The sequence below is a fragment of the Henckelia pumila genome, chromosome 4 (assembly GCF_033568475.1).
Source record: "Henckelia pumila isolate YLH828 chromosome 4, ASM3356847v2, whole genome shotgun sequence".
In the NCBI taxonomy this organism is placed as follows: domain Eukaryota; kingdom Viridiplantae; phylum Streptophyta; class Magnoliopsida; order Lamiales; family Gesneriaceae; genus Henckelia; species Henckelia pumila.
In genome coordinates, this window is record NC_133123.1 from 12,569,387 (window position 1) to 12,594,603 (window position 25,217).

At 34.2% G+C, this 25,217-nt stretch overlaps 2 protein-coding genes across 7 annotated transcripts; both read left to right on the top strand.

The window, feature by feature from the left end:
- The first annotated feature begins 9,549 nt into the window (after positions 1–9,549).
- LOC140864056 (uncharacterized) lies at positions 9,550–15,290 on the top strand. Of its 2 annotated transcripts, XM_073267953.1 has the most exons (14): positions 9,550–9,976; positions 10,683–10,741; positions 10,903–11,011; positions 11,135–11,244; positions 11,319–11,387; positions 11,698–12,255; positions 12,627–13,162; positions 13,261–13,325; positions 13,709–13,788; positions 13,884–13,988; positions 14,068–14,207; positions 14,314–14,442; positions 14,681–14,833; positions 14,918–15,290. In XM_073267953.1, exons 1-14 carry the CDS (start codon positions 9,805–9,807, stop codon positions 15,069–15,071), a joined length of 2,439 nt encoding a protein of 812 aa, XP_073124054.1. In that variant the 5' UTR covers positions 9,550–9,804; the 3' UTR covers positions 15,072–15,290. The 2 variants fall into 2 exon arrangements, with proteins under 2 accessions (XP_073124054.1, XP_073124056.1); XM_073267955.1 differs by lacking the exon at positions 14,918–15,290 and having other exon boundaries at positions 14,517–14,816.
- Positions 15,291–16,072: 782 nt separating this feature from the next.
- On the top strand, positions 16,073–19,529 carry LOC140863709 (probable E3 ubiquitin-protein ligase RHB1A). 5 transcript variants are annotated; one of them, XM_073267321.1, is made up of 5 exons: positions 16,073–16,414; positions 17,564–17,694; positions 18,106–18,493; positions 18,807–18,916; positions 19,066–19,529. In XM_073267321.1, the coding sequence occupies exons 2-5, from the start codon at positions 17,632–17,634 to the stop codon at positions 19,087–19,089; spliced, it is 585 nt and encodes a 194-aa protein (XP_073123422.1). In that variant the 5' UTR covers positions 16,073–16,414; positions 17,564–17,631; the 3' UTR covers positions 19,090–19,529. The 5 variants fall into 5 exon arrangements, with proteins under 5 accessions (XP_073123422.1, XP_073123420.1, XP_073123421.1 ...); XM_073267319.1 differs by having other exon boundaries at positions 16,073–16,389; XM_073267320.1 differs by lacking the exon at positions 16,073–16,414 and adding an exon at positions 16,630–16,759.
- The last annotated feature ends 5,688 nt before the right edge of the window (positions 19,530–25,217 follow it).

Genomic DNA, 25,217 nt, shown 5'->3' on the forward strand with positions numbered 1-25,217 from the left:
ATTGTATTGGTGGCCCGGAATGAAGAGTGACATCGAGAGAGTGGTGTCAGAGTGCTTGACTTGTCAGCAAGTCAAGGCAGAGCATCAGCGTCCAACAGGACTTCTTAGACCTCTTCCTATTTCGGAATGGAAATGGGAGAATATTACGATGGACTTTGTGGTTGGCTTACCGAGGAGTGCCAGAGGTTGCACAGCGATTTGGGTGATTGTGGATAGACTCACCAAGTCAGCTCATTTCTTGCCGGTGAGGACTACTTATTCTTTGACACAGTATGCAGAGCTTTACATCAGAGAGATTGTTAGACTGCATGGCATACCAGTGTCTATTGTGTCAGACAGAGATCCGAGATTCACATCTGCATTTTGGAAGAGTCTGCACACAGCATTGGGGACTAGGCTTTTGTTCAGCACAGCATTCCATCCCCAGACAGATGGTCAGTCTGAGAGAGTGATCCAGGTTCTCGAGGATATTCTGAGAGCTTGTGTCATTGATTTTCGGGGCTCTTGGGAGACTAGACTGCCATTAGTGGAGTTTACCTATAACAACAGTTTTCAGTCGTCTATAGGTATGGCTCCTTATGCAGCATTGTACGGGAGGAGATGCAGATCACCTGTGCATTGGGATGAGGTTGGTGAGCGGATCTTACTGGGTCCTGAGATTGTGCAGCAGACAGCTGACATTGTGACTCAGATTCGAGATCGGATGAGAACTGCTCAGAGTCGGCAGAAGAGTTATGCAGATGCCAGACGACGAGATTTGGAGTTCGCCGTAGGCGATCACGTATTCCTGAAGGTGTCACCTATGAAGGGAGTAGTGCGTTTTGGCCGGAGAGGCAAGCTTAATCCGAGGTATATAGGGCCTTTCGAGATCTTGGAGAGAGTTGGCACGTTGGCCTACCGTTTAGCTCTACCACCAGGGCTAGCGGCAGTGCACAACGTTTTCCATGTATCCATGCTTTGGAGATATGTCTCTAACTCGTCGCATGTGTTGGATTTCGAGCCCTTGCAGTTGCCACCAGATCTAGTTTATGAGGAGAGGCCAGTGCGGATCTTGGCTAGGGAGGAGCGGAGGCTTAGGACGTGGGTCATACCGATGGTCAGAGTCCAGTGGCTGAATCACTCGGAGGAGGAAGATACTTGGGAGACCGAGGCAGACATGAGGACTCGCTACCCGGAGTTGTTCGGGTAAGTACTTTAAATTTTGAGGACAAAATTCAATTTAAGGGGGGGAGAATTGTAACACCCGGTATTTTAAATACGTAAATCCGCATGCATAATTAGGGTATTTAATTATTTAAATTTGTGATTTATGGGTTAAATAATTATGTGAATTATTTGTGCATGATTTAATTTATTTTTAAGCATTTAACCCATAATTAGTGATTTTTATGATTTTTAGTATTTTAATTATTTTATCGCGTAGACGGGACCGTGGACGGACGAGATGACAACTTTCTAGCCAATTAATTTCATGAGCCTTTTTAGAGCCCTAAAATATTATTTTGAGTTTTATTACCTCAAAATTTTTAGTATTTAATTTTATATAATTTTAGGAGTCCATTTTATTCAAAATAAGCCAAAATATTGACTTTTTAGTATTTTTTTAAAATTCCATTAATTTGATATTTCGGGATTTTAATATATTTAAGTTATTTATCAGATTATTAAATTTTATATAGATTTTTAAGTGGTATAATTTTTATAATTAAAACCTTTTTAATTATATTTAACTATCCTATACTTTAACTTAATTAAACCCTAAACCTAATATCCCTAACCTCACGAATTCAAGCCCCAGCCGACACCCCACTCTCCTCCATCACCCTCTTAATCGTTCCAGACATCCCCAAGACTCCATAGCTCGATTTTTTTTAAGCTTCGAAGGTGTGTTCGTCGTTCGTCGTCCCGAAATCGTCCTTCGCTCGTTTTTCTCTCCGTTTCCGGTGAAAGGCATGTTTCTTTCTCAAATTTTCGTACTATATCAGTGGATAATGGTGTGTGTGTATGCATCAGTTCTTTCAAGAATTTTTCAGAAAAACAAGTGTGTTATGGTTTGAGGTGTTTATATTTTCCAATTCTTGATGCATGTTCACGTTTCTTTTGACATGGATCGGTCCAGGACTGTTGGCTGATGGTTCATAGGTCTGGTAGGGTCCTTAGAGTCGAGCCATGGCTGGGCTATGGTCTGAATTGGGCTAGGCCGAACAGGTTGAGGGCTGGAAGGGCAGATCGGCCGCTGCTAGGGTTCTCGGGAAGGGCTCGGTTCGGCTAGGAGCTGGGCTGCATGGGTTGGGTCCAGGGGCTAGGTTCGAACCGCCCAGACATGGGCTACGTCTGGGCGGTGGCGCTCCGGCCAGGGGCGGCCGGAGCAGGCCGGCAGCAGCCAAGGAGTGGCTGCTGCTCACGGCCGCAGCCGAGAAGGGAAGGGGGGTGTCGGGCGTAGGGTTAGGGATTGGTTCCGGGTCGGGTCTGTGGTCCGGGTTGGGTCAGTAGGGTAGTGGGTCGGGTTAATTTGGTCCGGGTCCGGGTTGGTGGGCCGGGCTCGAGTCTTTTTATTTTTAAAGTATTTTATAAATTAATTGGTTTTTGGGCCAATTAATTTGAAATAAAATTATTTGGACTCCCAAATAATTTTGTTTGGGCTTTTAAAATTTTAATTAAGTTAGTCCATTAATTTTATGGGCTTTTGAGCCCATAAAAGTTATTGGGCCAGTCTTTGGGCTTTTGGGCCCATTGGGCCAGTTTAAGTTGTTATTGGGCCTAGAATATTTTATGGGCTTTAAATTATTTTAATTGGGCTTAGAACAATTTTATTGGGCTTAAGTATGTTATTGGACCAGATTTAAGTAATTGGGCTTGAGTGTTAGGGCCAGCAGTCCAGTACAATCCATGAGAAATTTGCATGTGTCCTGATTATATATTTAATTATTTTTATGCATTGAAGTTATTTTAATATTTATATGTTAGTAAGAAATTAAATTAAATATATATGAAGGACACGCATTTTATTTAAGTACATGCATTCATGAAATAAATTTTATGCATAATTAAATGTTTAAGGTTGAGCAATAATAAAATATTTTATGTTGGAAGTTGAAGTAGTGTGACAATTTAAGGGGGATTCGTCCCCATATGTGAACTATTGAAGGGCAGTTTACTGCCAATTTAAGAGGTGATTCGTCACCGCCACGTACGTTGGTTTCCACGCTGATCAGTATTTAATGTATGATTTAAGGTTACACTACGGATACAACCATGCGATGTTAGAAATTTAACTGCTCAACAATGTTTATGTATTATGTTATGTATTAGTATCAAAGTGATTTAAATTATTTTAAACCCTTGTTATGTTAGCATGTTGGGCCTCTAGGCTCACTACACTGGTATGGTGCAGGTGAGTTCGTAGAGGAGGATGTAGCTCCTACCGGCGACGAGGACATATGAGCGGACATGCAGTGACCCCGTGACCGTGATAGATGTCTGAGTCACATTGCATGTTTTAATTATGTCAGCATGTTACACTTTTTAATTATTTTTCAGTGGTTGTGGTTTTGAATATTTTATTTGAATATTTTCAGTGCATGCAAATTTTAAATCATTTTTCTTATGCAGTATTTTTAATTAAATGTTTGACTCAGATATTTATTTTATTTAAAGAATGCAATTTTTATTTAAGTTATTTATTTATTTATTTTAAATCTTTTTATTCTGTGCATGTATGTATGGGCATATATGTGCATATTTTATTTCGTAAGTATATATATAAAAAAAAAAAAAATTCCGCATATTTATTTATTAATTATAGAGTTAGGGTCGTTTCACAATATCTTTCTCTGTTGAATGTGCAGAGATTGTGGTGCTCTTATTTTCTAGATACTTCAAAAGAGAGTGAAAGTCTTCCTTTAGCGAGGCTGCTCTAGAAACATTGGTCTTACTCTTATTCTAGCTAATTTCTTCAAGTAGGTTGTCCATGCTTTTGATCTACATCCAAAAGTTTGTATTTGATCTTCAAAATGTTGTATATATAATGGCTCGAATAGTGATATATACGTTAGATACAAAAATATGACCGTTTGAGAAGCTTCTAGCAAGTTTCTGACATTTAACGGTCAAATCTACCTTGCTGGCCATTTTTCCCGAGCTAGATTGGTTTAGTCTTGGACTGCTCCTAGAGCAGTCGGCCTGAAACAAGACTGGAGCAGTCGGCTTGGTATTTTAGTGACCATTTCGAACATGATTCGTTGATTCCTGAGCAAAGTTGTAACATAAAAGTTTTAGCTCTTTGACTTGGCTTTACAACGCATTAAGAATCGCGCCATTCGGAGTTCATATGAGAAAGTTATGCATGCAAAACCAGACTATGTATAGTCTTGAGTTCTGTCATCACCCTGTGCAGAACCAGCTACTTCCACTCAATTTATCAGTATCTTAGGATCCGATTCAGACTTTGACTTGTCAAACTATTTGTTGTTATAAATTCATCAAGTTCAAATTTGAGGCGCCAGTTTGACCTAGATAATATCCGAATTGGTCCAACTAGTCTGAAATATGACTTGAATCTTTTTGAGTTGGCTGTTAAACGATTTTGGCGACTGATCATTTGGATCATCTAGCTATGAGATATATTTGTAACAAGAAGTACTTTCGCCAGAAACTAAGTTGTGTTGAAATTATATTTCAACACCTTGTCACTTTTAATTTGTGATCAACCAAATACACACTTAAGTAAATATGTTAAAAATACAATAATAAGTTTTGTTATCATCAAAATCAATATTGTTTTCATTTTCGAACTCAACACTGGGATACTCTCTTTTAATTCTGGGTTGGAGCATTGATTCAAGTGGTGTTCAACTGTCCACATTGAAAACACGTCCCCAAAGGGTATCGACAGTCACCGTCATTCTTTCTCTTGCACTTTGGGTAGTCTTTGGCTTCCTGCTTGTACTGAGGTGGTACTTGCCCACAGTTTTGGTTTATGTTTGGTGAAGGACGCTTGAGCTTATTATCTTCTTCTCGTCTCTTGATCCCTGCCTCCGCACGAATAGTAGCTTCCATCAAGTTTTCAAAATTTTTGGCTCATAAATGGCTAGTGCTGACTGAACTCGGCCAACAGGCCTTTGGTGAAGCGGTTTAATTTTAGTGTCTTGTCGGCCATAATGTTAGGTGAATACGTTCCCAATGAGTGAAACTTGGATGAGTAATCCACCACCGTCATTTTAGACGTTTGTCTCAAGTTTTTGAACTCGGGCATTTTTTGCAACTTTGCTCAGTCGAAAATTACTGTTTCAAGAAAGCATCACTAAATATCTGCCAATTTATGGGTCACGTCTGTGCCATCGGGGATGATACTCATTCCCACCACTTGGCTGCTTCAGCTTTACCAACAAAAAATGCAGTGGATACTTCAACGCTAATGTCGTGGGGAACCTTAATTAGCCGTATATTATTCTATATTTCCTTAGTCACTTAATTTTCATACTTTCTAGGTCGAAACCTCCTTCAAAGGTGGGAGTTGTGCCTTCTTAAGTGCTTCGTAATGACATTTTGTCCCTTGAGGTGGTGGTTGTGGCAGTGGATTCCCTGCAGGAGGATTTCCCAATCCATGCAAGGTCATTGCCATTATCATTTTTATCACCATGAGGTACTCGCGACTATTTGCGTTGATCATCACACTCTCCTCAGGGTCACATGGGTTGGCATAGCAAGGGTTGTAGTTGACGCGGGGTGGTTTGTATGTCATATCCTTCCAAAATTGTAGTTAACTAAGATTGTTTATCTTAATAACTTATAAGATATAGGTATAGGTATTAATAGACAACATGGAGGAAGGTACTAATGGGATAGATACCAAGTACAGATAAATAAATAAACTCATTTATTTGAAAAATAACAAATATGGAGTTCTAAAAAAATAAAATAATGAGCAAAATAACAATACTATAAATTATTGGTTTGACATCACCGGCCCTAAGATAATAAAATATTTTAAACCACCAATACTAATAAACTCATTATAACTCTAGATAACTAATATTAATAATCGAGTTGTTATCATTAGTTTGAGTCATTCTTGTTTTCTAAATTTCCTTTGGGTGCTTCTTATATGCTTTCTTCGGTGGGTGATTCGTACTCTGCCTCTTCTTCCGGGTCCTCCTCCTCTTCATCCGGATTAGTTGGTTTTCGTTGTAATTCTTGTTCCACCAGCCGTTGTTGCAAGGCGGTCATTTCACGAGTGAGAACGACAATGTTGTTTTGGTAATCTTCAAAAATCCTATTAGCATCCTTCGATAGTGATCATACTCGCTCTGCATCAAGGCGGTCTGTCTTCTCTCCTCCTCACACCTATCAACTAACTCTTGGTTGGTAGCCCAAACTTCTTGGATTGTCGTATTGACCTCGAGTAAGTATTATGCAAAGCGCCCCACGTCCTGTCAGTGGTGCTCGATTTCATCCAGTAAGTATAATATTGAAAATTTGTTTTTCAAATTTTCTGTTTTTTTTGTTTTTTAAAAAAGACAACGGTTTTTCAATGTTGTTGTAGGGGTGTAAAACTATTGTTAAGGTCTTTTTGTTAAAAGTCACGCTCAAAGACAACAGTTAAAAACCGTCGGTGAAAAACCGTTATCTTTTTCCTTCAAAGACAACGGTTTTTAACTGTTGTCTTTAAGCATGACTTTTAATAACAGGGCCTTCAACAACAGTGTTAAACCCCCTACGACAACCGTTTTTAACCGTTGTCTTTAGCCTTTTTTTTTGTAGTGATGGGATACAATAACTGAAAGAAGATGACTCTATTTATAATGTTTCCTTCATTCTTCTTTCTTCAAACTTTCGACGTGGGATTCCTTAATATTATACTTAATGTGGGCTTCACCCCTAACAAAAAGGAAATGCTCCCGCGTTCCCAAGCGAAAGAGACGGGGCAGGAAATAGGAAAAGTGGCAAGCGAGTGAGCTACTCCATTCGCCGACCTACGAAAATGACGTAGAGAAGTGAGACCATCTTGAACCAATTATAAAGTTCGAATGTCTGTCGCTAAAGCTCCAGTATAGTTAAGATCTTCTTCTGACTCGTGACTGCTTGCACAGCTAGGAAAAAATCCGAAGTACTGTGATGTATTCTTAAGCTACATTCTCGACTTGCCTTCAACCCCCTTTCGATCGCAGCTAATTCAGCATAAACAACATATTAGGGCCGATATATCTTCCTTCCAAAAGCGAGAACTGGTATGACAAAAGGCGTTCAAGTCAAACAATTTAAAAGAGAAAATAATTTGAGATTGAATTAATGAAGAAAGAGATGAGATGTGATATATTGAAATAATTTGAAAGGTCGTAAATAAATTTAAAATCGATTTCAAATATTATGGACGAATATAAATTTTATAATCACGAGATTACAAATTATATTATCTAAAGAAAAGTCTCATTAGTTCAAAAGTTTATGAGAAAAAAATTATCAAGTGTTGCGTAGGGGTGAACAATATTTCGGTTAAACCGAATTAACCGAATGAATTCAAAAATTTGGTTCGGTTAATTCGAAAATTCGGTTTTAGTGTTAGAAAATTTCGATTATATCGGTTAATTCGGTTCGGTTTTCGGTTTTCTTAAAAAAATATTAATTCGGTTAGCCAAATTATAAATAATTAAATTTTGAATTTTTTTATTAGGTTTTACACATAATTTATAATATATTTTTAATGTGTTTATATTTAATATTGTACTTAATTTCTGTTATTTTAATTTTTTTTTAAGCTTAATATGTTTTATTATGATAAAAATATCATATTTCAATAATTAATTTTATAAAATTTTGTATTTTTTAAATTTATTTTGTGAAAAAATCGGTTAATTCGGTAACCGACCGACCGAATTAACCGATTTTAATTCGGTTCGATTAAATCGATTTTAGCATCAATTCGATTCAGTTCGATTAGCCTAAAAAAAATTCGGTTAATTCGATTTCAGTTAATTCGATCGAATTAACCTAATGTTCACCCCTACTGCTGCCAAAATTGTAACAAAAGCTAACTTGGTCAGTAATATTCATCCATTCCATCAATCCATTTCTTCAATGTTGATTAATTAATTAACTAACTATATCAAGTTTCCCACAGAATACTACTTATTTTTATCATATAATATTTCAACCATAAATATTATGTTCTGAAATTATATATGTCCAATAATATAATAATTTTATGAAAACATAAAAACTAAAACTAAACAGCGTACTGTAGGGCCCAGATTCTTCTTGAAGTTTGACTAAGTATTTTCGTGTAAGAAATCCCAAGCGAATAAAAAAGGAAAGAATTGAGAACAAGTGATACTTCCCCTTCAATAAACTAGCGCAAACTTTTACTATTTTCAATTCCATTTTTTTTCTTGTTTTTGAAAAGAATTTTCAATTCCATTTCCAAATTATCCGAAAAACCATTGAATTTAGAATCCTTGTTTTTACTACAAGTAAATGATACATGTGTCAGACCAACCGCAATAATGCGAAAGTAAAAATTAAACTAAAAATTTTGGGTAAACTTGTAAAATTGATATTTTATTTATGTTAGTTATAAAAAAATATTATTTTTATGTTAAAATTATTATTTTATTATTATAAATATAGGCAGAGTTGATCCGTGTCATAAAAGACGAACTCAAAGATAAATTATCTATTTTTTTTATACAAAGGGGAGGGGAGGACTTGAATTCCCGTCTACACCAATTGACGGATATGTGAGATCAATTGGGTTACAAGTCCATCTTGAGATTAATTATCTATTTAAAAAAACAAAAAAAAAGAGTAATTATTTTGTTATTTTAATCGGAACGTAGATTTTTGAATGATGTACATTATGGAGTCAATGATTACGTAACAAAGTACTGATAAAACTACAAAACAAATTTAAAATGTTTTGATTACATTATTAATCTATTAATCGTTATGATTAGAAGAATATTAAGGGTGTGTTTACTTGGCTTGATAACAATAGGATAAACTTATTAATTCAACTGCATCAATTGTTTACTTGCAAAAAAAAATCAAATATTTGTGGAAAAAAATACATATAAATCCTAATCTACCCTCCCAATTTCTTTCGGTCTCTCTCTTTTTTATTACTCAATTTATCAATTTTATTATTTTTAAAAAAATACATATTTTTATACCTAATAATTTTGATAAATGAAAATTCCTCCGTGTGAATCAATAAGAATTTAGTTCAAAAATAACTCAATCCAAATTATATGAATACAAAATCAAGCATAAGATTGTATATCATAAGTGGAGGGTAAAACTGTCTTTCATCATTCAATCAGTATTTCAATCCCAAAATTAATAACTCGAAGTAAACATGTTATTGTTTATCCATCATTATTTTAAATCCATCAAAATCATTTTAATAATCCTAATATGATTTATCCACGTGTAATCTCATCTCACTAAATAAACGTAGCCTAAATGATATATATATATAATCTTGTGTGTGATAAAGAAGTTTATATATATATATATTTACAAAAATGTATAGATTGAGTCGTGATTAAAATATGCGCGTGACGTTTACTCTCCTCTTCGTTCTTGTTCCATGTCAATAAAACAACAGTCAATCAGTCAGTACTGGAAATAACATAGAAAATTCATCGGATTTTGATCCCCCTGTCATAAGTTTATTCACACAGGCAGAGTCATATTTATTTATTTTTTAATTTTAATTAATTAATTGATTGTTCTGTATTCAGAGTATGTTTGTATGAATCCTTTGATTGTTTTAAAGTGAAAAACAAATTAAACTTTTTTTTGAACATGGTGAAGAATTGGGTTCGGGGTCAATCTTTTCTGAATATATGTCTTGCATTTATTGGATGTTTGCATATGTGCAATTCTCAAGAAAGTGTTCAGGTCAATACTTATACTATTTCAAGCTTCGTATATGCCCAAACTTTCCTCAAACCATATGACTGGCGTTATTTGAGAGGTAAATTTACTCCAATTTTGCTTTTTTTTTTTTCCTCTTCTGGTTATTTTTTGTTAATTGTGAATGATCTTGAGCATAATTTAAAATGGTGTTCTTTTAATAGATATGTTTTTTTTTTATTGTTTAAATTCTTGATCTTATGGGTTTAATTTGCTCTTCTGTATGGTTTTAGTGTTGTGAAGAATTTTTAGCTGTGATGCTTGGTGTGTTATGTAGCTGTATCGAATTCTTTTCATGTTTTTGAAGGAATTATCTGATTTTTATCAATCAATTGAGCTATAATGTGGATAGATTATTGCTCTGTAGTTTTGGTTTTAATTGTTCTTATGAGTTCCTGTATTTCCAGAGCTTAAAAGTTGTCAGCTTGGTGGTCAAGTTCGAAATATTTACATTTTTTTTGTTGAGATGATGGTGATTAAGACTTATATGTTGAGTTCAATTCCGATATTTTATTACTGGAGAGTTGGTCACATCGATCCTTTATAAACTCTTGTTGTTCGTGAGCTTATTGGATTGCCATGTTCGGTGGTGGGGATTAAAAAGACTTACAGTCTGAAGTTGGTATCCGGGATAATCTAAATCTTGGCCTTGCAGAACTTAATGCAATCCTTTTGATTTTTTAAGAATGTGTTTCTAAGCATTAATGTGAGTCTCTCGATAGTGTGATGTGTTTATTCATGCGATCACTTCTCGTGCCTCATTGCAGTTGAATTGCCACCGTGGTTCTCTTCAATGTCTTTAGCTTTGGAATCAGATGTAGACCTCGTAAGTCTCTGTACAGACGCGTTGATTACTTAAAAAGTGCACCTATAGAATAAAAAATATTTTCATTCTTCATGTCCTTTTTCTCGGCATTTAGTCATTCTACTTACTATTTATATTTTACTTCGCTGTCACATTTTTAATGAGGATATGTGTTTTTACAGGATCTCAGTAAAATAAAAATTGCAACCGCGAGCTCTCTGCCCATGGTATGCTTCCGTGAGGGGAGCCCTCCTCTTCCTGATGTTTATAATACGTCTCTAACCAGCCTAGGTAAACTGTTTTGTGGTAATTTTATCATAAACAAAGATTAGATAAACGTCATGTCCACCAAATTTTGTTTTCTCTATTATGAAATTTTTAGGATATTACTGAAGGAAGTTATTTATATTGCAGTTATTGATTACATATCAAACAACTCTTTTGTCGGGAATCAAAGTATTCAAAATTTTGAGAAGTGTTATCCAATGCAGAAGGATATACGGTTGATAGTGACAAATGAGCAGGTTTGTTTGGAAACCTTTTCTGAGGCAGATGCCTAGAGTAGACGATTCCAAACATGAACTAAGTTTCTGTACAGATTTCTTCAGGAACATGGTATTTCGGGCTCTTTAACGGCATAGGACCTGTGAGGACACAGTCTAAAATGGTACTTTCTCTATTGGTTCTCAACAATGTTATTTGTGAATGAGAGAATTTGTTCACTAATTATGTTGAGGAATAACACGTACCCCTTCTATCATGTGTGGCTGCCTATGTGGCACAATTATAAAAAAAAATGTGTTTCTTTTGCTACCATGATAACTAGCGTATATAGCCGCAAATGCGGGACCATATGGATAATTTCTTGGAATCATAATTATAGAAGAGCTCATTTTCAAAATTCCATATGCACTAACTTTGACATAACTCTTTTAAAATACTATATTATCTTCTGATGTTCATTCTATATTTAACAGATTAATCGAGGCTCGGGATACTCCTTCAGAGGTAATATTACTGTGAAAGGATGCACAGCCTCAATGGTGGTTGGTCAGTTCTGCAACCAAACCATTAATTCACTTTCTTGTGAAGAAAACGATAATGCAACCAACAGTTTATTGTATGGGATAGCCAAAAATGTTATTTCCTGCAGAAATGCCAATGGTGTAGTTTGTCATGAAGATGATGGATCAAAAGTCTATTCTCTGGATTTAGTAGGATTTACTGAGGAGCTAATTATTACAGCATCAAATGTCACCGATAGCAGTGGTTTGATGTGTTATGTTAGACTCAACTCAATGCCGCTCGAAACTGCTTTTGATTTTTCGGGTGACATTAGTAAATCTCCTTTGGTAATAAGCCACCCAAAAGCTGGCAGTTGGTATATTATCATTCAACCCGTAGATGTCTCGAATAAAAGTGAGGGAATGCAGACAAATAGCTTGAAGTTGTGCTATTTATTGGATTTGCAAGTTTTTCAATGTCCTGAAAACAAGGCTGGATTAAACTGCACATTGGATAGATATGTTCTTCAGGTAGAATTTCAAGTTTCTGTTACTTATTGAAGTTCTTTATAATCAGCGTTGAGTAGTCTGTTCAATGTATATGTTATTCTAATAACCGAGATTCAGTTTATTAATCCTCCAACATTTACGCCCTTAAACTTTGTGGACAAGTGAGCTTTGCTCTTTGAACTCGGTTCCTCCAAGTTAATTGCTGGATCTAAACCTCTTGGGCTTATGGAACGGGGACGATTTCCTTTTGATGTTCACAACATATTCTAATGCATGTTATAATCTTTGAAAGTACTCTATGTAGTCTACCTTTGACATCAGCTTCCTTTATCTTTGAGAAGCTTGAGTTTTAAATGTTTTTATTAGCTTGCTGAGTATCGTTTTTTCTGCAGACAGTACTTCGAAAAAATCCATCTACCCCTTTTGAATCCTATTATGTGCCATTAAATCAAAAGGTGTCGCCAGATTCATCTAATTTTCCTCTTGAACCTCTCTTAAGCAACATTTCTAATGGAGAAAATACCAACAACTTATGGACCTTTTTCCTCCTGGATATTCCATCTGCTGCTGCTGGAGGAAGTATACACGTTAATCTTGCATCTGAGGCGAAGATAAGTTACGAGGTATACGCAAGATATGGAGGGTTGCCGTCTCTGAAGGATTGGGATTACTTCTATGCAAACTCCACAAACAACAGCGATGGTTCAATGTTCTTCAAATTGTATGATTCAGATGACGATAAAATTAGTTTTTATATGTTATTTGTTAGAGGCGGAACTTGGAGTTTTGGGTTGAGGCGACTAAGTCCTCCTTCTGGTTCCGCAAGTCAAACTACTATCTCCTTGTCATTAGAGAGGTGTCCTCGTAAGTGCTCTTCTCATGGAACATGTCAATCTGTTTTAGATACTGGTGGGCTGGCTCTTTACAGGTTTGAATATGTTATCTTCTGAACATTATTGAGTTGAATTAAAAATGCTCGAATTTGTTGTAGTTTGTTTATCGTCTGTTCTCATGCCTTGGAATCAGCTATTGTGCTTGTGATCGGAACCATGGAGGCTTTGACTGTAGTATAGAACTTGTATCTCATCAAGGTTGGTTTAAAAATGCCGCTTACTTGAATTTTTGCTTCTAGTCACCTATTTCCTTGTTTACGCGGGCCATGATTCTAGTCTGCTAATTAAATACCAATAACCATATTGCATAACGAAAGGGAGGTAGTATTTTTGGGGTATATTCAGGAATTCGGAGGAAAGCACAGGTGGGTTCACGTGTGGCCCTTGACTTTCTGGAAGCGAAACTTCTAATTTTAGAAAAAAAATTATACATTTAATTCCAAAAAGTTTTAGTTCGAGAGGGTGATTGCTCCCCTCATTTGCACGTGAATCCACCTCTACTTGTGGGGCTGCAACCATCCTCTGGAATTGTCATTGCTTTAGTCTTGTGCTTTTGAGTGTTACCTTGAAATCTTCTGTAGGTCACATTCGACAATCAATTTTCCTAATAGCGTCCAATGCTGCTGCTATGCTCCCAGCCTATTGGTCCCTCCGAAATAAGGTATTCAGCTTCAGCCTAAAAAATCTGTTAAGGTTCAAAAACCAAGAAATATTTAGCACTTGCTTTATCTGCATTTCAAAGTCGGTTTTCTCTAGGCATTTGCAGAATGGGTTCTTTTCATGTCGAGTGGAATCTCAAGTGCTTTGTATCATGCATGTGATGTAGGGACATGGTGCGTGCTATCTTTTCATGTCTTGCAGGTATTAATTTGTTGTAGGTCTCGAGTTTGATCGAGGTTTCCTCATCTATGGCTTGACCTTGGTTTTATGCTTCTTCCAGTTCTTGGACTTCTGGCTTTCTTTCATGGCTGTTGTTAGTACGTTTGTGTACTTATCCACTATCAGTGAAGTTTCGAAAAGGACAATACACACGGTCGTTGCAATTCTAACAGCTCTCATGGCTGAAACTGGTCCAACCAGGTAACGTGTCCATCGGTGCAACATGCATATACTACATGTAGCGTTTGGTTTGTTCGTTCAATGGAATTTCTTTGTCTCATTTGATTGGAAAGTGGGTTTTATTCAGATCTTCAAACATAGCCCTTGTGATAGCCATCGGCGCGCTTGGTCTTCTTGTTGGATTGCTAATCGAGCTCTGCACTCGTTATCGGTCATTATTCTCCTCAAGAGAGTTTAATATAAATCTTCTTCACGGGTATGTAAATCATCTTGCTGCAGAGAATCTTAGTTTACACTTCTACCCTTGATTGTCGGTTTACATGTGAGTAGGTGTGTCAAAGTATGAGATCATTGCCAGCACACCTCCCATCTGCTCGGTCGTTTACGAAAAAGTGATCTATGATACATACTATATGAGTAATATGGCTAGAACCACCAATTCTAACAATCATCGTTTGGTAAATTTCTCTCTCTCCGTGAAATATTAAATACAGATGGGAAACTGTAAAGAGTTGGATACGTAACATCATCAAGACGATTATAAAACGTTTTCGCTGGGGATTCATTCTTGTTGGTTTCACTGCATTAGCAATGGCTGCGATAAGCTGGAAACTGGAGAGCACAGAAAGCTACTGGATTTGGCACAGGTATACAATGCATTTCAAACAAAAAAAATGTATATTTTCTTTCTTTTTTTCAATATGTCAAGTTTGGTTCAAATTTTCATGCAGCCTGTGGCATATATCCATCTATACGTCTTCTTTCCTTTTCCTCTGTTCGAAAGTATCTGTTGTGAACTGTGAGGACGAAAGATCGTCTGGTGGGAGCTACCAACTAGCTCGACAAAATTCATCCGCCAGAGTCGAGCAAAGAGGTGGTAGTTAGATCCTATAAACATGACACCGAGTATGAATTCCATTTGCTGTAGCTACACAAGGTAGAGTTGCATATTGTACATGGAACTCATAATGTATTTCAATAGGGTGAAAATGAAATTATGAATTTTGAAAGTAATGGGAATTAGATAGTTGCTGTAGTCAAACTTGGCTGATCAGTGAGAGCAAGGATGTTTCCCCTTTGAAGTAAATTTTATTTTTTTTTTTTCAAAATTTTAATTTGAATTGCATTTGTAAGTTCTATATTTTATTTCTTGCATATCTATGTTAGAATTAGATACGACCAATCCTCAAAAAAAAAAAAAAAAAGAAGAAGAAGAAGACCAATTTCCTTTCACGCATGAATCGATTCATTTGATTTGAGATATGATTTGATGGATATCATCCAACTCTATATCGAATAAATTTAAAAATCTATTTGAATTTTGTAGGCGACAAAAATTTGTTTCATGTATCTATCTCAAATTCCTAAAAACTCTTCAAATACCACTAAATTTATGTCAATATTAAATTATGAATCTAATTTTCTTTAAATTATGAATCTAACTTTCTTGTTTGTCACTAATTAAAAAATATTACTTTTTATGATAAAATATAACTTTTTATTATAAATATAAGCATGACCGAATCATGACAAAAATGTACTTTGTCTCAGAAGACATTTACTCAACATTTAAGGAACAACAACCAAACTTATACTTTTTCCAAAAAAAAAAAAAACAACGAAACTTATATAATCCTACGCTGAGACAGTGAGAGAACAAGTACACCTGTTAACAATTACATTTTTATAAGATATAAGATAAGATAAAGATACAACAAAAGTAGAGTTTTTATAACCCTTTTTTTTTTTTGAAAAGAAATAATAAAACATTTGGAAACGTATCATGTTACATCCAAATCGAATTTTACCATGTTTCTTGACACGTAGGTTCCTTGTTAATAATTTTTTTCATTATTCTATTATTTTGCTGTCTGAATAATAAAAAAAGGAATAAACACAATCTGCATATTATATTATATTATATTATATTATATTGTATATTGTATGAGGAAATGTTAATCACCACGCAAAAATGCTTTACGTGCCACTCTACTCACCATTTTTTGACTTCCTGAAACTTCTGTTCATTCCCACGTAAGCCCTCTGCTTACTGTTACTGCCTCAATCTTGACAAGAATTTAGGAGGCGGGGCTCATTGGTTTGATGGGATAAAACCCCTTTCCATTTCCTCGAGCTATTGCACAGCAGCCTCTTACTGTCACTCTTTTACCAGATTTCTCTGGTTAAAAGTCCTTGCTCGTTGGTGGGTATCCAAGATTGTGAAAAATGTGCGTTTATTTGTAGTTTTGTTTTGATGGGCTGCTTAATTTATGTGGAAATCATGTTTTTCTTTTTCTGTTGAAGTTGTTTTGATTTTCGTTTAGCTTTTTCTTTCTTTCGTATTTGATTTTGCGTGTTACTGTACTGAATTATTGAGTGCTTTTGGATAAGATTAAGTGTCTGGTGTTGTTTCTTCCGTGTGTTGACTTGCTTGTGCATACTTATGTGAGTAAAGATTTTGTTTTTTCCGCTTTTTAAGTTAAAGGGGAGATGCTGTACTTGGATTTGAAATCGCAAATTGAGAAAAGATCGAATTTGGTGTAATGGGTCTCTAGTTGAGGCGACGTCATAACGTATTTCTTGCTTTAAAACTTACATTATGTGAAAATTTACACTTTCATTTGATTTTCTTAGTCCGTGTCGCCCGGGCAAGGCTGCTCCTGGTGTCCCCTTTCCCGTCGAATTCTGCTTGTCTTGTGAAGTTTGAGGATTTGGGTACTTAGGTATTGAATTAATCGGTGACAGCGCCAAAAGTTTGGTGACCAAAGGAAAATGAATCTCTAGAAGCTTAGGAGGGGTGGCATAATCATATTTTTGTGTACCTTTGAAAATATGGAAGGCTATAGGAAAAATGGAGAATTTTAGAATGTGGGGGATGACCGCCGCCCACTGGCTCTGCTCCGGAGTTCATGTTATTGTGTTTGCTGCAATTCACGGGAAAGTGAATCTCAAGAAGTTCTTATTTATACCATCTTTGCTAATCATTCATGGCTCGTAGCTAAGCCAAGCATGTTGCTTTTCACAGTAACACAATTGTACCAATACCATAACTAAGGATATAGAAGCACGCCAGAGAAAAGGAGAGCCAGCCGGAAATTCACCTCGAGATTTTAAGTAGTTTAACATGTTCCATTTCCATAAATTTCCCCCTTAACATGATTACGAACACTTGTGATCACAACCATAATTCCTTTATTTTTGGATGATTCGGATTTTGTAGTTTGATTCGTGATCATTTGATCCTTCCTAATTCCTTGATGCATTTTATTTGGTTTATATATTGGCAACTTCATAGCTCTTTCGTATTTACTTTCTTGTTTAGTTCTGTAATAAAACATTTTTGTGATGTAATTGTGATTATCCTTCGGATTGTATAGTGTTTGGGAACAAAAAAGAGGTTGAAAAGAATCACGAGGTCTGAGCTGTTAAGTAAGCAACTGGTGGAATGGGAGGTTGCTGTTGTTCTTCCAGGAAGCATCAGTTTCACGGAACACCAGTTTATTATTATGTGAGTGATCTTATTTATCGATCTCACCAAGCTTATTTTGAATTTTTTTTGCTAATGTTCCTCATGTGATTTTTTTGGCATTCTTGTATGTGTCTTTTTATAGTATTTCGGATCTTCATGGACATTTGGTTTGTAGTAATATTTAGTTTCCCCTTCTAAAGTATGTGAGCTAAAAAAGGCTTTTTAAAACCAAAACTTCTTTTAGTTGTTTGAACTCCATCGAAAATATAGCATCGGATAATAGAGTAGAAAGCTTTGAATACTAACGTTTTCAAAATGGAACCAAGATAAATGGAGGCATTTATTACGTTTAGTTTTATAGTCATCCCATGAATTTAATGCCATATATTGTAGAAAATTGTTTTTCTTTTCCCAGTGTTCAGATTCTTATATGTGAACTCTATTCCACAGTATCCACGTGGTTCAGAAGAGCATGATTCCCTGACATCTCATGATGGAATAGCTACCGTACGAGCTTCTGCATTGTTAATCGACTTGAACCTAAATATGTCAACTCCCGACACTTATCGAGCCCCTCCAGCTCCTCTCCCATATGATGTAGTTTTTGGGCGCCCAGAACCTATGGATCCCGAGTCTGGAGAAGTGGTGATAAGTGCACATACGCTGGAGAAGCCTACCTGCATAGTTCTTAAAGAAGCAAATTGCTTAAAAGAATCAGAAATTCTACCAGTTTCTCCGAAGAAAGTAGATCATGAATTTTTTAAGTCGGAATCGCTTACAGTTTCAATGGACGAAGAGAAACTGGACGAAGATGACATATGTCCCACCTGTCTTGAAGGTGAATACTGTTGGTTATTTTGTTCCAGAAGTATGCTACATCTGTTCTTTACATTTTCACCATCACCGCGTGCGACTACGGTTTCAATTGGCTACTTTTGATGCCAAGCCTAAAGCTTCTTGGCTCTAGTGCAGTTGACTCATCCTTATCTATGCAGCTAAATAAAATATTCTTGACTATCAGCGAATAGCCTTGCATTGTACTAGTGGATCACTTTCTCACATATTATTTCATTTGTCAAATTATATAATGGTTGAATATTTGTTCTTATTCACAGTTTAATCTTTTTTATCATTCACAATTTTGTCTGCAGAGTATGATAAGGAGAATCCTAAAATCTTGGCCAAGTGCGGCCATCACTTTCACCTTTCATGCATACTCGAATGGAAGGAACGAAGTAACACGTGCCCCGTCTGCGATCAGGTTCGTCACTACTTCACATTCTCTATCACAAAACCGAACTTAGATATGCTACGCTGCAAAATTTGGTTAACTTCCTGGAAAATGGCAATAAAAGACTTATAGATTCTTGTGATCCTTACGAATGGGCATCCTATTTCTTGAACCTGCAGGAAATGATTTATGAACGTCTATGAAACTTCCAAGAACCTTTTTGGCTTATTGATTTGTAGCTCGCCGATGTGTATACCAACAGAACCATGCCATTCTTTACGCGTATATTGGATTCAAAGACCGTCTCAAATACATTCGTTGATCCCGAATTGAATAACATTTGTAAATTATCCATGTATATACATTTCAAACTACTCGAATCTCCCCAAGGCATGCCGGTGTCTTACTCGACAGGAAGAAATTTCTCCATTTGCATATATAAGTAGTGATTTCTTGGACCTAGGGTGCCTTCTGCAGTGGAAAAGTGCGCATCGTATTCAATGTTGTAAGTTGTGAAGATGAGATTTAAAGATTGTATAGATCTGTGCACTCTTCTTTACTAAAATTGTGTGTTGTACATTAATCTATTCAATTCAATGATACTGGTAGCTTGTTGGTTTTATTAAAATTTATGCATATCCCATATAGCATGACGGTATATTGAGTTGGTGATTTTACATCAGAGGGCTTTAATTTTTGTTGGTACGTGCTATTTTTAAAATTTTGAAATATAGTATTGGATTAGATGATAATTTGATTATATAGAATTTCAAGATAGTGATGAGAAAATAAATTTAAAAGTAAAAATTATTTAGTATGATGTCAGATGATGGAATTTATTACAGATATTTTTGTAGGAGTGTAAAAAATGAACCTAATCGCCCAACTTAACTTTAGTCGACTAGAAATATATCGAGTTACGGTGGTTCGAGGCAAATCGGGTTGGACTCGAAAGTTGGCTCAAAAGAGTGAGGGTTCGGTCAACCTTGTTGACCCGAGATGATTTAATTTTTTTTATTATTGTTTTTATATAAAATTTAAAAAATTGATTACATTTTAGATATTGTCTGTTTGAAAAAAAAATTATAATATGTTGATACGATAAATTTTCATTATTTAATATTTATTTGTAAATCTTTTTTAACAATTTGTTTATTTTTTGTAGTAAGTATCTTTTAAATTTTTTACGATTAGAATTTCAAATATATATATATATATATTCATATTTATTATGTAAGAGGACCATAGTGTGGTATCTTGGTATGATCATAAAAAAAATTGCAAAAAAATAATAAAAATTAAAAATAAAACCAAACTTATCCGCAACATTCTTTTGCCTCAACTTTCGTTCTCAATTAGCATGCAAAAAAACGTGTGGAAGAGGCACTAAGCGCCCCGGTTATACCACCACCTTTTCTCTATCTCAATTTTCATATATTTGCATCCCAAATCAAAATTAAAACTATCCACTCACCTTAACATTACAGCCACATATTATGGCCAAATGTCAACTAAATTATATTTCAAAATTCATTGCACATTAAAAATATATCATGTTCATTTATTACGTTACACACGCAACGTGTGTGCGTGGTTGCTAGTATATATATATATGCAAGAGTTTGTTATTATGTTTCCTTTTTAAATTATTATTGTTGTTGTTGTTGTTGTTGTTGTTGTTTTATGCATTTTTTTTAATTATTTTGTTAAAAAAATTTAAAAATAAAAAATCAAATCAGGTTGGTTCGGGTTGATCGGTTAGTCGGGTTCGGGTTTACGTTGGTCATTTTTGGGTTGATTCTGGTTCGTGTTGAAATTTTTTTAACGATTTTTCGCTTTCAATTTAATCTGAACTTAATCGAATTAACACCCCTAATTTTCAGCATTACAGTATTAATTTGCACATGTTAGGAAACTATGCAACATGACTTTTTTTTGCATAAACTAATGTACATTAATTAATAATTAAGGGCAACTTGTAGATAACTCCCTAAATCAAACATAACTTTCAATTTACTCCCTATATTTGTCTTTTCGAAAATGCCCTTGTCGTTATTTTAATCATTATTATTTCTTGAATTATCAAATGTGAAATCGGATTCAAAATCTGATTCACTTGATTTATCAAGATAATAAATATTTTCATCGTCGGATGAAAATTCAATTGTTTCTACGGGATATAATCCAATAGTATATATTTCTTCAAGAAGTTTAATTTTATTTTATTTTTCGTTTCGTTTTGGACATTCATTCGCATAATGTCCTTCTTCGTTGCACAACCAACATGTGCAATTCTTTCCTTTACCCTTTGGACAAGGTGGTTTTTTGTTATCAAACTTTTTATAAAATTTTCTTTTATAAGGTTTTCTGAAGAAATTCTTTTTAAATTTTTTTTTCTTATAGGGAATAAATTTTTTATTAAAAGATTTATAAGGTTTATTAAATTTATTTTGTTTCTGTCGTTTTAAATATTTGTGTGACATGTTTGTTTTGCAACCGTATTCTTTTACTGTGAATTCTATTTTATCACAACAAAGTTTATTATTTTGTTTGTAGGATTTAGAGATTCTTTTATTTAGTGTTACTTCATGACATTTCTTTGTTATTATGTCTTTGATGAATTTAATAGCTCCTCCTAAAGTTTTAGCATAAGGACTAGTTAAGAATTCATCTTTACTGTGTATAGGTATATTAGGTATCTTATTAAAGATACTTAGTTTATAATGTTCCTTTTTATCAGCATCTATTAATTGATAATAGTTTGTTTCATAATCACAAATAAATTCTTCTAAGTAACATAAATTGCATAATTTAATATTATCTAATATAAAGATTGCTCTATTTTGTTCTATATTCTTAGCTACCAAATTAGCATCATTATTAGAAAATCCTAAAAATTCTTAGTACAAGGCATCAACAAATAGTTCGAAATATTGATGTCCTGTCATTCCTTGTGGTAGATTAGTAATTACTAGGTTTTCAGCCCAAGTTCTTACTGCTCCTACCAGTGTCATTTTTATCATTCCATGAGTTAAAACTTGAATATTCTCACTTTTGTCTAATAATGGTGTTAATTGAATTTGTACTGATAGTTCATTTGCTCAATGATCTATCTTTGATTTTCTTTCTTTGGCTGTTGAACAACCTAAATCTAAGATATTTTGTTTCACAAATCCTGATGTTTTTGATTCTCTAAGAATGTCTCTAACATCTTTATAAGATCCAGAGTATTGGTCTCTGTTATATTTAAATTCTTCATCATCTCTTCCACCACTACCTTCTACATTCGTTCGTAGATTTAGTCGTGGTCTAGAATCATCTTCAGATTCTGATTCTGAAATATCCATATCTCTGTATTGTTCTGAGTCCTGATGTGAATGATATAATTCTTCTGTATTTACTCCTATTTGTTCAAAATCAGATGAGTCGGTTTCACTAAACATCTCCATACTTATGTTTGCCATAACTAAGGGGATTTCTATACCATGATTCAATTTTGAATGGTGGTTCTTCTTCCATTTTTTTTTCCTTTATCTATTGGAAGAACTTTATTAAGATAGTTTAATATTTCATTACTATGTCTTTCTTGTTCAATTATTAATCTAGTCGTTGCTAAATCAATATATTCTTTGAAATTCTTCTCTAATTCTTGTATTGATAGATTGATCTTATTAATATTATTTTCTAAATCTCCTAGATCTTTTTCTAATTTTATTAAGGACGTCATTGCGATGAGGTTGACTCATTAACAATAGCTTGTTTAATTTTAAGAATATTTTGATTCATGGTTCCAATCTTATCAAGAATATCTTCATCATTTCTAGCAAATGATAATGATCTTCTTGGTACAGACTGTTTTATGATTTGGAGGTCATCTGAACTCCATCTTTTATAGGGATTTATTTCTTCAATAAATGCTTTTCGAGGGTGTTCAATTCTTGTAATATTTTCAAACATTTTTTCAACAGAAATAGTTGGTTTTGTTGAAATTATTCCTGTTTGAGAATTATTACTTATTGCTAAACCGACAACATAGTTTATATTGATCGGATGGTTTCCTGTTAACATAAGATTATTTCTATAAAAGTAATAATCTAATGTTAAAACGTCATTTATGTTTTTATCAAAAAGAGATATATTGTATTGTGGATAAATATAAAATTTCATCTTTTTGTAACATAAATTTCCTTCAATTTTTTCAAGGATAGAATCCTCGAAATTACGTATTCTTTTGTCACGAACTGTTATTTCAATTGGTGTATCTATTCCTTCTCGGTAGTGAGCTGATATTATTATTTCAATTCCTCCGATATGAACATATTTCAGTTCAGATCGTTCTTTTTCACTGGCTTTTGCCATGATGATATTAATATCTTGAGTTGTTAATAACTTCAGAGTATTAGACCTTGATTCGTTATTTATTTTACAAGATCGTTCTTTTGTACGAATCGAATAATAAATTAAATTTTTTCTGGGATTAATAAAATTTGAAATCTTAATTAGTATTCCTGGTTGGTCTATTAGATTTGTTTTTGAATTAGAAAACCCTGTTTTCTGTATTTCAGCAAACTTACTTTGATTGAATATAATATTCAAATTATACTCTTGGTTTTCTTCAGATTCTTCAGATTCATCGACCAGGTTGTTTTGATTTGGAATTGTTACTTCTGTCATTTTAACAGACGATAGAACTTCTTAATTTTCTTAAGGCTATTAAAAGTCTTTTTGTTGAATTTATCTGTTCTAATAAATTATGAAAATCTTCGAAACTATCAATTGAAGATTGACAATTTTTAAGATGTTTCAAATTGTTTTCACAATTTTCTATATCAAAATTTATATTTTGAGAATATAAATTAAAGATATTCATTTTTGTATTTTCATGCATTTTCCATTTAGTAAAAATTGCTACTTTTATTATTTTGTTTTTGTTGATCGGATTTCGATAACAAAGTTTGTTCTTATTCATAACATATTGTTATGTCTTCAATTTCATCGTTTTCAGAAATTTGAATTATCATTTTCCAGTTGCTTGAAAAATGTTCTTTTTTATGATTTTTGAAATAAAAGGTTTGGAGATCTTTTATTTTATTCCATAATTGATCTATTTGACGTAAATCTTTTAGTAAGATTATTTTATCAAATAAATTTTTAATCTCAATATCTAAAGTTAATCCAAGCATTAATAATCAGTTTTAAGCTTTGATACCAGGTTGCGGAATTTTCTTCAAATTCTTATGAATTTTCTTATTGATGGATTTACAGATCTGATTCATTTATAACAGATAAATGTTTTCATATTAGTTTGGTTCCATTCATGGGTTATTAATACAAATTTTAGTTGATAAATTGATTCAAATATGGTTAAATCAGAAGTATTTAAACGATATTCACGAAATGTATCATATTCATGATCATCTTCTATTTCGAACCAGTTTTTTATTATTAATATTCCATTTCTTATAAAGGATGATGACATGATTAATGTATTTTGACTATTTCTTTGAATTAAAGGGCTGCAGGAGGTTTAGGAAAGTTACCTTATTTGAATGAATCTTGGTTTTGAGCAGAGGCCAAATCCTTGCTTTCCTCTAACGATCGCTTGATCAACTGGTACTTGCTCTATGGATCTCCAGGTTTACTCTTAACCATGAATATTCAATGATTGGTTTACAACCTTATCCTCCTTACGCCCTGCTTGTTTAGTTATTAGCCATAAGGCTTATTTTGTTTCTGATTTTATGTTTCTTAGTTTCTGATAGTTTTCATACGTCTTGTATGAACCAGATTGTAAGAAACTTTAAGAAGAGAGAGATACTCAAACTTCACTTCCCTTTTCACAGCACAAAACATCTCCTTTTATAGGCGTGGAGAAACACATACATAATTAAAAATAAAATAAAAGAGGGGGACCACCCGACACTACATAATGGAAACAGCTCATTTTACATCTGAGTGGATGCCTTTAACATGTGGTGTGGTCCACGATTTCATTTGTTTTTTACATTGTGTCACTCTCTGAATCACTGGTGCATTCGGACCATTTCTTTATTGGTTTGTCTTCTTTGACAGCTGGTTTGTCCTCTTTGATGTCTGCTTCTTCTGTCTGAATGGATTGGAAATGTCCACATTTGTGAGTGGAAATCATTGTTCTTAGTCTTTGACATAACATTTGTTGGGTTTTTTGGGTCATGTCAACTCTTGCTTCATAGATTGGAGCTTCGAATTGAGCTAACATGGCTTGTTCTTTCTTTTGGATTGTCTCCTTGTGTCCAGTGGTTAATAAAATTTTACTGGTTGCAAAATTTATTTTAACCTTTGAGTTTCCATC